This window comes from Leuresthes tenuis, unplaced genomic scaffold (assembly GCF_036924035.1).
Source record: "Leuresthes tenuis unplaced genomic scaffold, fLeuTen1.0.hap1 SCAF_6, whole genome shotgun sequence".
Lineage (NCBI taxonomy): Eukaryota > Metazoa > Chordata > Actinopteri > Atheriniformes > Atherinopsidae > Leuresthes > Leuresthes tenuis.
In genome coordinates this window covers 852,897-865,205 of record NW_027325360.1, presented here as the reverse complement: position 1 = coordinate 865,205, position 12,309 = coordinate 852,897, and the positions used below count along the sequence as shown (strand labels likewise).

The 12,309-nt window shown below is 49.2% G+C and overlaps 1 protein-coding gene across 1 annotated transcript in view; it reads right to left on the bottom strand.

Annotated features, from left to right (window-relative positions):
- Positions 1–12,309, bottom strand: part of grin1b (glutamate receptor, ionotropic, N-methyl D-aspartate 1b) — a 71,075-nt gene that overhangs the window by 51,207 nt on the left and 7,559 nt on the right. Inside the window, exons 3-4 of the mRNA XM_072386840.1 lie at positions 5,919–6,053; positions 3,862–4,128 (exon numbers count right to left, since the gene is read on the bottom strand). Coding sequence (XP_072242941.1) covers positions 3,862–4,128; positions 5,919–6,053 — 402 coding nt within the window. The remainder of the gene's footprint in view (positions 1–3,861; positions 4,129–5,918; positions 6,054–12,309) is intronic.

Here is a 12,309-nt window from a genome sequence, read left to right as displayed (position 1 = left end):
AACAGGACCAGAGTCAGGACCAACAGGACCAGAGTCAGGACCAACAGGACCAGAGTCAGGACCAACAGGACCAGAGTCAGGTCCAACAGGACCAGTGTCAGGACCAACAGGACCAGAGTCAGGACCAACAGGACCAGAGTCAGGTCCAACAGGACCAGTGTCAGGACCAACAGGACCAGTGTCAGGACCAACAGGACCAGAGTCAGGACCAACAGGACCAACAGGACCAACAGGACCAGTGTCAGGACCAACAGGACCAACAGGACCAACAGGACCAGAGTCAGGACCAACAGGACCAACAGGACCAGAGTCAGGACCAACAGGACCAACAGGACCAGAGTCAGGACCAACAGGACCAGAGTCAGGTCCAACAGGACCAACAGGACCAACAGGACCAGTGTCAGGACCAACAGGACCAGAGTCAGGACCAACAGGACCAGTGTCAGGACCAACAGGACCAACAGGACCAACAGGACCAGTGTCAGGACCAGATGGCCCAAGGTCAAGACAAGCAAGTCTACAGTCAGCAGCAAAGGTCCAAATAAAGGCGAGCTGGTCCAGCGTCAGGGTCAGGAAGTCTCGGCCGAGTTCAGCATCAGCAGATCCAACGGTCCAAAGTCCAGTTCAATCAGAGGATCCAGAGTAGAGTTCATATTTAATGATTTGTTTGGAGTCAATAATGACACCAATTTTAAAGTAGCAGTTTGGTGTTAAAAATAAGTTCTGTCAAAAGTTTTTATCTAAAGTGATAATTCATGATTCCTGATCATGTGACTTTGTTTGTTTCTTCTGCTTATTGGACGACCCAAAGTAATTAATCTGGTTTGGATCAGAACTTTAGAACCCGGGTTAATGAGCAGCTTCAGGCTCAGAACAGGTCATTCAGTGTTTGGTTATCAGCAACATGCTGACATCAGACCTACAACACGTTAAACTACGGTGAGTCCACAGAATGGAGCTCCAGTTTTATTCCAGACGAAGGTTTGTTTATGGTCTGTCTAAACAAACAACAACAAATAAACAGTCTTGGTGGAGATAAACAACAGAAGAAAAAGAAGTCGTGAAAGAGAAGCTGCAGTGAAGCCTCAAAGCCAGGAGGATGACAGAGGGATGATGGGGGGATAAAAGGAGGATGATAGATGGTTGAAAGAAGAAAGATGGAGGGATGAAAGAGCTACTAAAGGGATGAAGGAACTCACACACGGCGGCTCATGCACAGAAAGCCTGACAACCTGAATCATAGCGAAGCTAATACACAGAAACACACATTTTCATCCTGTGTGTGTGTTTGTGCATGGTCATAGTTAGTGTGCACGTTGATAGTGAGTGCTCAGGTACAACGACCGAAAATGAGGGAAAAAGCAGAAAATGTCCAAAGAAAAACTGTGAAAGAGCTTCAGAAAGCTGCAGAACTGTTGATCAGGACTCTGTGTCCAGAAGAATCAAGACCAGAACTTTTACAGCGCGTTGACAGTGAGTGTGCACGTTTATGTGTGCACGTTGGCAGTGTGTGCACGTTGACAGTGAGTGTGCACGTTTATGTGTGCACGTTGACAGTGAGTGTGCACGTTGGCAGTGAGTGTGCACGTTGACAGTGAGTGTGCACGTTTACGTGTGCACGTTGACAGTGAGTGTGCACGTTGACAGTGAGTGTGCACGTTGACAGTGAGTGTGCATGTTGGCAGTGTGTGTGCACGTTGGCAGTGTGTGTGCACGTTTACGTGTGCACGTTGACAGTGAGTGTGCACGTTGACAGTGAGTGTGCACGTTGGCAGTGAGTGTGCACGTTTACGTGTGCACGTTGACAGTGAGTGTGCACGTTGACAGTGAGTGTGCACGTGGGCAGTGTGTGTGCACGTTTACGTGTGCACGTTGACAGTGAGTGTGCACGTTGACAGTGAGTGTGCACGTTGGCAGTGAGTGTGCACGTTTACGTGTGCACGTTGACAGTGAGTGTGCATGTTGGCAGTGTGTGCGCACGTTGGCAGTGTGTGTGCACGTTTACGTGTGCACGTTGACAGTGAGTGTGCACGTTGACAGTGAGTGTGCACGTTTATGTGTGCACGTTGACAGTGAGTGTGCACGTTTACGTGTGCACGTTGACAGTGAGTGTGCACGTTGACAGTGAGTGTGCACGTTTATGTGTGCACGTCGACAGTGAGTGTGCACGTTTACGTGTGCACGTTGACAGTGAGTGTGCACGTTGACAGTGAGTGTGCACGTTTATGTGTGCACGTTGACAGTGTGTGTGTACGTTTATGTGTGCACGTTTACAGTGCGTGTGCACGTTGGCAGTGTGTGTGCACGTCGACAGTGAGTGTGCACGTCGACAGTGAGTGTGCACGTTTACGTGTGCACGTTGGCAGTGTGTGTGCACGTTGGCAGTGTGTGTGCACGTCGACAGTGAGTGTGCACGTTTACGTGTGCACGTTGGCAGTGTGTGTGCACGTTGGCAGTGTGTGTGCACGTTTACGTGTGCACGTTGACAGTGAGTGTGCACGTTGACAGTGAGTGTGCACGTTGGCAGTGAGTGTGCACGTTGACAGTGAGTGTGCACGTTTACGTGTGCACGTTGACAGTGAGTGTGCACGTTGACAGTGAGTGTGCACGTTGGCAGTGAGTGTGCACGTTTACGTGTGCACGTTGACAGTGAGTGTGCACGTTGACAGTGAGTGTGCACGTGGGCAGTGTGTGTGCACGTTTACGTGTGCACGTTGACAGTGAGTGTGCACGTTGACAGTGAGTGTGCACGTTGGCAGTGAGTGTGCACGTTTACGTGTGCACGTTGACAGTGAGTGTGCATGTTGGCAGTGTGTGCGCACGTTGGCAGTGTGTGTGCACGTTTACGTGTGCACGTTGACAGTGAGTGTGCACGTTGACAGTGAGTGTGCACGTTTATGTGTGCACGTTGACAGTGAGTGTGCACGTTTACGTGTGCACGTTGACAGTGAGTGTGCACGTTGACAGTGAGTGTGCACGTTTATGTGTGCACGTCGACAGTGAGTGTGCACGTTTACGTGTGCACGTTGACAGTGAGTGTGCACGTTGACAGTGAGTGTGCACGTTTATGTGTGCACGTTGACAGTGTGTGTGTACGTTTATGTGTGCACGTTTACAGTGCGTGTGCACGTTGGCAGTGTGTGTGCACGTCGACAGTGAGTGTGCACGTCGACAGTGAGTGTGCACGTTTACGTGTGCACGTTGGCAGTGTGTGTGCACGTTGGCAGTGTGTGTGCACGTCGACAGTGAGTGTGCACGTTTACGTGTGCACGTTGGCAGTGTGTGTGCACGTTGGCAGTGTGTGTGCACGTTTACGTGTGCACGTTGACAGTGAGTGTGCACGTTGACAGTGAGTGTGCACGTTGGCAGTGAGTGTGCACGTTTACGTGTGCACGTTGACAGTGAGTGTGCACGTTGACAGTGAGTGTGCATGTTGGCAGTGTGTGCGCACGTTGGCAGTGAGTGTGCACGTTTATGTGTGCACGTTGACAGTGTGTGTGTACGTTTATGTGTGCACGTTTACAGTGCGTGTGCACGTTGGCAGTGCGTGTGCACGTTGACAGTGAGTGTGCATGTTGGCAGTGTGTGTGCATGTTGGCAGTGAGTGTGCACGTCGACAGTGAGTGTGCACGTTGACCGTGTGTGTGCACGTTGACAGTGAGTGTGCACGTTGACAGTGTGTGTGCACGTTGGCAGTGTGTGTGCACGTTGACCGTGTGTGTGCACGTTGGCAGTGAGTGTGCACGTCGACAGTGAGTGTGCACGTTTACGTGTGCACGTTGGCAGTGAGTGTGCACGTTGACAGTGAGTGTGCACGTTGACAGTGTGTGTGCACGTTTACAGTGCGTGTGCACGTTGACCGTGTGTGTGCACGTTGGCAGTGCGTGTGCACGTTGACCGTGTGTGTGCACGTTTACAGTGCGTGTGCACGTTTACCGTGCACGTGCCCACCTTGGTCTCGCGCTCCTCCAGCAGCGTCTCCAGCCTCTTCTGAGCGGCTCGGCCTTCGTGGTCGTCGCTGACGATCAGGATGATGTGGTTCCACCTGAACTCCCTCATCAGGTCAAACCACACCTGGGCCTGGTGGGAGTACGGAGGCACCGTCCTCAGGAAGGACAGGTGGATGCTCTGAGGAGGAGGAGGTCAACACCACATCACTGCTGAGCCTCAGGTAGAGAAGGTTCAAAGTTCTGTCTAATCAATGACATTTTTACCCAATAATCTGTATTTATGGAACACATTAGCAGTTATTCTGCTTCTCACAGCTTTCAGAAACACTTCCATTCACCAGATATGGCAACAAAACATTCCTTTAAAACACATGGAACGGTTCATGTTCCAGAAAGGAAACAGAAGCCGACCAGCAGCTGCAGGTTAGTTCAGATCCATGAAAGGTCCGGCCTCCAGCTGCATAAACATGACATAATTCACTGTGTTCAGTCAGGTTCATCTGAGGAGACACAATGTGATCAATATGGTTCAGCTGCACAAAGACAAACTGAGTCTTAAAGGCCACCTGCAGTCTTCAGGAGGAGACCTTTCCGAACCGTAGGCAGAACAAGCTGAAATCAAACAGAAAACTGTCCTCCTCCAGCTGCTGAAGTGCTTCGTCTGTGTCTAACAGGATTTAAACTATTGACGTTGACATTAAAACATTTCTTTATTAACAGAGATCTCTGCTGCTCCTTCCATGAAAACCCCGGAGCAGACAAACAGATCTCAGATCACAGCATGAACTGGATCCCAAAAGACTGTGAGCAGCCTCCAGCTGATCCATGTGAAATACGGCGTCAATGAATCCTTTTTCAGTTTTAATCAGCAATTAACCGATTAATCGATTAATCGTTTCAATGATCGATGACTCGTCGACTATCCAAACAGTCTTTAGCTGCAGCTCTATCGTAAACTAAAATGAGGTGGTTCAGATCTTTGTCCTGCCTGGTTTGGAAGCTTCAGTGATTTCTGCTCATACTTTGGACACTTTTCAAACATCTGATTTAGCATCTGATTTAGCATCTGATTTAGCATCTGATTTAGCATCTGATTTAGCATCTGATTTAACATCTGATTTAGCATCTGATTTAGCATCTGATTTAGCATCTGATTTAGCATCTGATTTAGCATCTGATTTAACATCTGATTTAGCATCTGATTTAGCATCTGATTTAGCATCTGATTTAGCATCTGATTTAGCATCTGATTTAGCATCTGATTTAGCATGCCAACAGAAGCAGTTGGCTGAGCAAGAGCCAACAAAAGCCCCAATAAAAGACCTCAAACCCCCAATGATGTGAATTAGAAACACTGTGGATGAAGCAGGAGAAAGATTTAACTCCATTTGAAAAATCCAACCATAAACGGATATTTTCCATTGTTCAGAAGCACTTTAAGGAGGTGGTCTCAGGAAGCTGAGCAAACTGCAGCGCTGCTTTGAGGCCACAGATTGGAAGCTCTCTGAGCCACATGACTGTGTGGTTAGGCAACATTTACTTCTGTGTGTCGGCCACCAGTGACCCGACGAAGCTGGTTAACGTGAAGAAGAAGCCCCTCAGGGAGGGAAACTGGGATATCAGGGTATAACCTGCTGATATAGACCAGAACAGCTCCTCAACCCAGGTTAGGAACACAAAACAGAGGCTCTTCTTGCAAAGAAAGCTGTAAAAAGGTCAGCTGATGCTCAGGTTGGAGTAGCGGAGCGTCCACTGGCTGATTAATTAGTGGAATGGAAGCCCAGCGTGTCTCTGGGCTGGAGCTCCCCAACCTTACATCCTACCAGCAGACAGACTATGAATGTTCATGAAATCCCTGGAAACTCACTATCTGGATCCCTACCATCCAGAAAACCGTTGAGTCTGATATTCATGTCTAACAGCGGCTCTGAAGTCCTTTGACCTTTGACCTTTGGGCAGGCGGCTGACCTTGTCGGAGTAGATGGACATGCGGGTCGTCAGGCCGACCACAGGGATGCGGTAGAACCCGGCCGTGTAGGAGACAGGCGTCGGAGTCAGGTGGTCGTTGGACTGCGGAGGATGGCTGACCAGGATGGCATACACCTGCAAAGGAAGAGGCAGCTGCTCAGAGCAGAAGGAAACCAAGAAGCCACAACACTAGATATCATCCCGTTACAATGGCCTGTTCTGCTGGGACGAGCATCCAGGTGAACACAAAGCTCCCTGTTCTGCTGGGACGAGCATCCAGGTGAACACAAAGCTCCCTGTTCTGCTGGGACGAGCATCCAGGTGAACACAAAGCTCCCTGTTCTGCTGGGACGAGCATCCAGGTGAACACAAAGCTCCCATAACGGCAGGACTGCTCAGGCTTAAAAACAACCTGAAAAGCTCCAGGATGTTGGCCTCCCCTTATCTTATCTCCCCTTATCTTATCTCCCCTTATCTTATCTCCCCTTATCTTATCTCCCCTTATCTTATCTCCCCTTATCTTATCTCACCTTATCTTATCTCCCCTTATCTTATCTCCCCTTATCTTATCTTATCTCCCCTTATCTTATCTCCCCTTATATTATCTCCCCTTATCTTATCTCCCCTTATCTTATCTCCCCTTATCTTATCTCCCCTTATCTTATCTTATCTCCCCTTATCTTATCTCCCCTTATCTTATCTCCCCTTATCTTATCTCCCCTTATCTTATCTCCCCTTATCTTATCTCCCCTTATCTCCCTTTATCTTATCTCCCCTTATCTTATCTTATCTTATCTCCCCTTATCTTATCTCCCCTTATCTTATCTCCCCTTATCTCCCCTTATCTTATCTCCCCTTATCTTATCTCCCCTTATCTTATCTCCCCTTATCTTATCTCCCCTTATCTTACAGGCAGCTGAATTTGCATGTTGAGGCTCAGAGTTCTCGGTTTGTGGCTGAAACCAATGCCAGGTGTTAGAAGTTTAAGATGCTTGCCTCGGTCCCCGTGGTTCCTTTCATCAGAGAGTTCCATGAAACAAACAATCCGGTACCCTGGATTGGACTCAACCTACAAACTCTACAGTTTCCAACTGCCACCAAATGCCAAAGACACCCACAGCCCACATGGCCCCAAGGATCCTCTTCCAGAAACCCCTCAGCTGTCCCAGAGCTGAACTTTTATTTCAGTTCCAGTTTCTAATCTTCAAGGCAATCCTGTGAAATATTATTTTCTAAAACATAGATTATCAGTCTGTAACTGCTGGTCAAAGGGCAGCCAGCGACCATCTAAACTGCCTTCGTCCTATCTAAGAAACATCTACAGATCCCTGGTTGTAAACTCTGATGAAAACGTCTCGTTGGGCTGCTGATGACTGATTACTTTGATCATTCCAGTTAGAGTTCCTGTCTGGCTTTACTGTGGCGAGTCAGAGGAGTTTCTAATGAGTACAAATCAGCCGAATACATAGAGAGAAACTGCTGCTGAGGGTCCAAAAGAGCCAACGCTTCAAGCCCACTCATGACTTCTGTTCAGATATTTCAGCTGAAAACTTGCTGCTGAGTAAGGAAGTGAAGGAAGTGAAGGAAGTGAAGGAAGTGTGCTGTGGCCCGTGGGCCAGTCCTTAGGTTGGATAATGTTTTTCTATATGAATGAGATGGATTACTGTGAAATGAATTCATTGGATTTCATTGGATTATGATTACAATGAATTGAATTCCAATTGGCTTGAATTGGACTTTATTATTTAAGGGCCTTGAGATGATAAATGTTGTAATCTGGTTAATTATATAAATAGAATAAACAATCTGAATTGAACTGATCTGATCAGGGTTTGTTGGCTGTTCCTGGATCAGAACCAAAGGAGACTTTTCAGGTTGCTTTTCCTGAACTTTGGACTGAAGATGTGAGAAATGTGGACGTTTTAAAAAGCTTCTGACTGGACCGTGTTCTGGATGGTTGGATTTATCTTTATTTCACTGAAGCACTTTGTGACAGATGCTCTGAAAAGTGCTTTACTTACAGGCTTTAAATAAAGAACTCTGTGATTTTCCTGGTTACCTGTGGAGGGTTTGATCTGCTGAAACACTGAGGTGAACATGAAGCAGCCTCGGTTTAATCCCTCATCTCCTCTGGGAGGCCGGCCGGATTACATCAGAGAGGATGTTAATCTGACGTCTGTCTCTCCGGCACAAAGCTGCTGTCCGACACGCTGCCGCCATGTTGGCCTCATTTCCCCCACAAAGGAAACACTGAAGGAGGCTGAGCGACTGAAACCTGCGAGGAAACAAGCCGCAGCAGCGTTCCCGGGCAGATTTCATGGTTTTGTCTGGCGTTCCCAGGCAGATTTCATGGTTTTGTCTGGCGTTCCCGGGCAGATTTCATGGTTTTGTCTGGCGTTCCCAGGCAGATTTCATGGTTTTGTCTGGCGTTCCCAGGCAGATTTCCTGGTTTTGTCTGGCGTTCCCAGGCAGATTTCCTGGTTTTGTCTGGCGTTCCCGGGCAGATTTCATGGTTTTGTCTGGCGTTCCCAGACAGATTTCCTGGTTTTGTCTGGCGTTCCCAGGCAGATTTCCTGGTTTTGTCTGGCGTTCCCAGGCAGATTTCCTGGTTTTGTCTGGCGTTCCCAGGCAGATTTCCTGGTTTTGTCTGGCGTTCCCAGGCAGATTTCCTGGTTTTGTCTGGCGTTCCCAGGCAGATTTCATGGTTTTGTCTGGCGTTCCCAGGCAGATTTCATGGTTTTGTCTGGCGTTCCCAGGCAGATTTCCTGGTTTTGTCTGGCGTTCCCAGGCAGATTTCATGGTTTTGTCTGGCGTTCCCAGACAGATTTCCTGGTTTTGTCTGGCGTTCCCAGGCAGATTTCATGGTTTTGTCTGGCGTTCCCGGGCAGATTTCATGGTTTTGTCTGGCGTTCCCAGACAGATTTCCTGGTTTTGTCTGGCGTTCCCAGGCAGATTTCATGGTTTTGTCTGGCGTTCCCAGGCAGATTTCATGGTTTTGTCTGGCGTTCCCGGGCAGATTTCATGGTTTTGTCTGGCGTTCCCAGGCAGATTTCATGGTTTTGTCTGGCGTTCCCAGGCAGATTTCCTGGTTTTGTCTGGCGTTCCCAGGCAGATTTCCTGGTTTTGTCTGGCGTTCCCGGGCAGATTTCATGGTTTTGTCTGGCGTTCCCAGACAGATTTCCTGGTTTTGTCTGGCGTTCCCGGGCAGATTTCATGGTTTTGTCTGGCGTTCCCAGGCAGATTTCATGGTTTTGTCTGGCGTTCCCAGGCAGATTTCATGGTTTTGTCTGGCGTTCCCAGGCAGATTTCCTGGTTTTGTCTGGCGTTCCCAGGCAGATTTCCTGGTTTTGTCTGGCGTTCCCAGGCAGATTTCATGGTTTTGTCTGGCGTTCCCAGGCAGATTTCCTGGTTTTGTCTGGCGTTCCCAGGCAGATTTCATGGTTTTGTCTGGCGTTCCCAGGCAGATTTCATGGTTTTGTCTGGCGTTCCCAGGCAGATTTCCTGGTTTTGTCTGGCGTTCCCAGGCAGATTTCATGGTTTTGTCTGGCGTTCCCAGACAGATTTCCTGGTTTTGTCTGGCGTTCCCAGGCAGATTTCATGGTTTTGTCTGGCGTTCCCGGGCAGATTTCATGGTTTTGTCTGGCGTTCCCAGACAGATTTCCTGGTTTTGTCTGGCGTTCCCAGGCAGATTTCATGGTTTTGTCTGGCGTTCCCAGGCAGATTTCATGGTTTTGTCTGGCGTTCCCAGACAGATTTCATGGTTTTGTCTGGCGTTCCCAGGCAGATTTCATGGTTTTGTCTGGCGTTCCCAGGCAGATTTCATGGTTTTGTCTGGCGTTCCCAGGCAGATTTCATGGTTTTGTCTGGCGTTCCCAGACAGATTTCCTGGTTTTGTCTGGCGTTCCCAGGCAGATTTCATGGTTTTGTCTGGCGTTCCCAGGCAGATTTCATGGTTTTGTCTGGCGTTCCCAGACAGATTTCCTGGTTTTGTCTGGCGTTCCCAGGCAGATTTCATGGTTTTGTCTGGCGTTCCCAGGCAGATTTCATGGTTTTGTCTGGCGTTCCCAGGCAGATTTCCTGGTTTTGTCTGGCGTTCCCAGGCAGATTTCATGGTTTTGTCTGGCGTTCCCAGGCAGATTTCATGGTTTTGTCTGGCGTTCCCAGGCAGATTTCATGGTTTTGTCTGGCGTTCCCAGGCAGATTTCATGGTTTTGTCTGGCGTTCCCAGGGAGATTTCCTGGTTTTGTCTGGCGTTCCCAGGCAGATTTCATGGTTTTGTCTGGCGTTCCCAGGCAGATTTCATGGTTTTGTCTGGCGTTCCCAGGCAGATTTCATGGTTTTGTCTGGCGTTCCCAGGCAGATTTCCTGGTTTTGTCTGGCGTTCCCAGGCAGATTTCATGGTTTTGTCTGGCGTTCCCAGACAGATTTCCTGGTTTTGTCTGGCGTTCCCAGGCAGATTTCATGGTTTTGTCTGGCGTTCCCGGGCAGATTTCATGGTTTTGTCTGGCGTTCCCAGACAGATTTCCTGGTTTTGTCTGGCGTTCCCAGGCAGATTTCATGGTTTTGTCTGGCGTTCCCAGGCAGATTTCATGGTTTTGTCTGGCGTTCCCAGACAGATTTCCTGGTTTTGTCTGGCGTTCCCAGGCAGATTTCATGGTTTTGTCTGGCGTTCCCAGGCAGATTTCATGGTTTTGTCTGGCGTTCCCAGGCAGATTTCATGGTTTTGTCTGGCGTTCCCAGGCAGATTTCCTGGTTTTGTCTGGCGTTCCCAGACAGATTTCCTGGTTTTGTCTGGCGTTCCCAGGCAGATTTCATGGTTTTGTCTGGCGTTCCCGGGCAGATTTCATGGTTTTGTCTGGCGTTCCCAGACAGATTTCCTGGTTTTGTCTGGCGTTCCCAGGCAGATTTCATGGTTTTGTCTGGCGTTCCCGGGCAGATTTCCTGGTTTTGTCTGGCGTTCCCAGGCAGATTTCATGGTTTTGTCTGGCGTTCCCGGGCAGATTTCCTGGTTTTGTCTGGCGTTCCCAGGCAGATTTCATGGTTTTGTCTGGCGTTCCCGGGCAGATTTCCTGGTTTTGTCTGGCGTTCCCAGGCAGATTTCATGGTTTTGTCTGGCGTTCCCAGGCAGATTTCATGGTTTTGTCTGGCGTTCCCAGGCAGATTTCCTGGTTTTGTCTGGCGTTCCCAGACAGATTTCCTGGTTTTGTCTGGCGTTCCCAGGCAGATTTCATGGTTTTGTCTGGCGTTCCCGGGCAGATTTCATGGTTTTGTCTGGCGTTCCCAGACAGATTTCCTGGTTTTGTCTGGCGTTCCCAGGCAGATTTCATGGTTTTGTCTGGCGTTCCCAGGCAGATTTCATGGTTTTGTCTGGCGTTCCCAGGCAGATTTCCTGGTTTTGTCTGGCGTTCCCGGGCAGATTTCATGGTTTTGTCTGGCGTTCCCAGGCAGATTTCATGGTTTTGTCTGGCGTTCCCAGGCAGATTTCCTGGTTTTGTCTGGCGTTCCCAGGCAGATTTCATGGTTTTGTCTGGCGTTCCCAGGCAGATTTCATGGTTTTGTCTGGCGTTCCCAGGCAGATTTCCTGGTTTTGTCTGGCGTTCCCGGGCAGATTTCCTGGTTTTGTCTGGCGTTCCCAGGCAGATTTCCTGGTTTTGTCTGGCGTTCCCAGGCAGATTTCATGGTTTTGTCTGGCGTTCCCAGGCAGATTTCATGGTTTTGTCTGGCGTTCCCAGGCAGATTTCCTGGTTTTGTCTGGCGTTCCCGGGCAGATTTCATGGTTTTGTCTGGCGTTCCCAGGCAGATTTCATGGTTTTGTCTGGCGTTCCCGGGCAGATTTCATGGTTTTGTCTGGCGTTCCCAGGCAGATTTCCTGGTTTTGTCTGGCGTTCCCAGGCAGATTTCCTGGTTTTGTCTGGCGTTCCCAGGCAGATTTCATGGTTTTGTCTGGCGTTCCCAGGCAGATTTCATGGTTTTGTCTGGCGTTCCCAGACAGATTTCATGGTTTTGTCTGGCGTTCCCAGGCAGATTTCATGGTTTTGTCTGGCGTTCCCAGGCAGATTTCATGGTTTTGTCTGGCGTTCCCAGGCAGATTTCATGGTTTTGTCTGGCGTTCCCGGGCAGATTTCATGGTTTTGTCTGGCGTTCCCGGGCAGATTTCATGGTTTTGTCTGGCGTTCCCAGGCAGATTTCCTGGTTTTGTCTGGCGTTCCCAGGCAGATTTCCTGGTTTTGTCTGGCGTTCCCAGGCAGATTTCATGGTTTTGTCTGGCGTTCCCGGGCAGATTTCATGGTTTTGTCTGGCGTTCCCGGGCAGATTTCATGGTTTTGTCTGGCGTTCCCAGGCAGATTTCATGGTTTTGTCTGGCGTTCCCAGGCAGATTTCATGGTTTTGT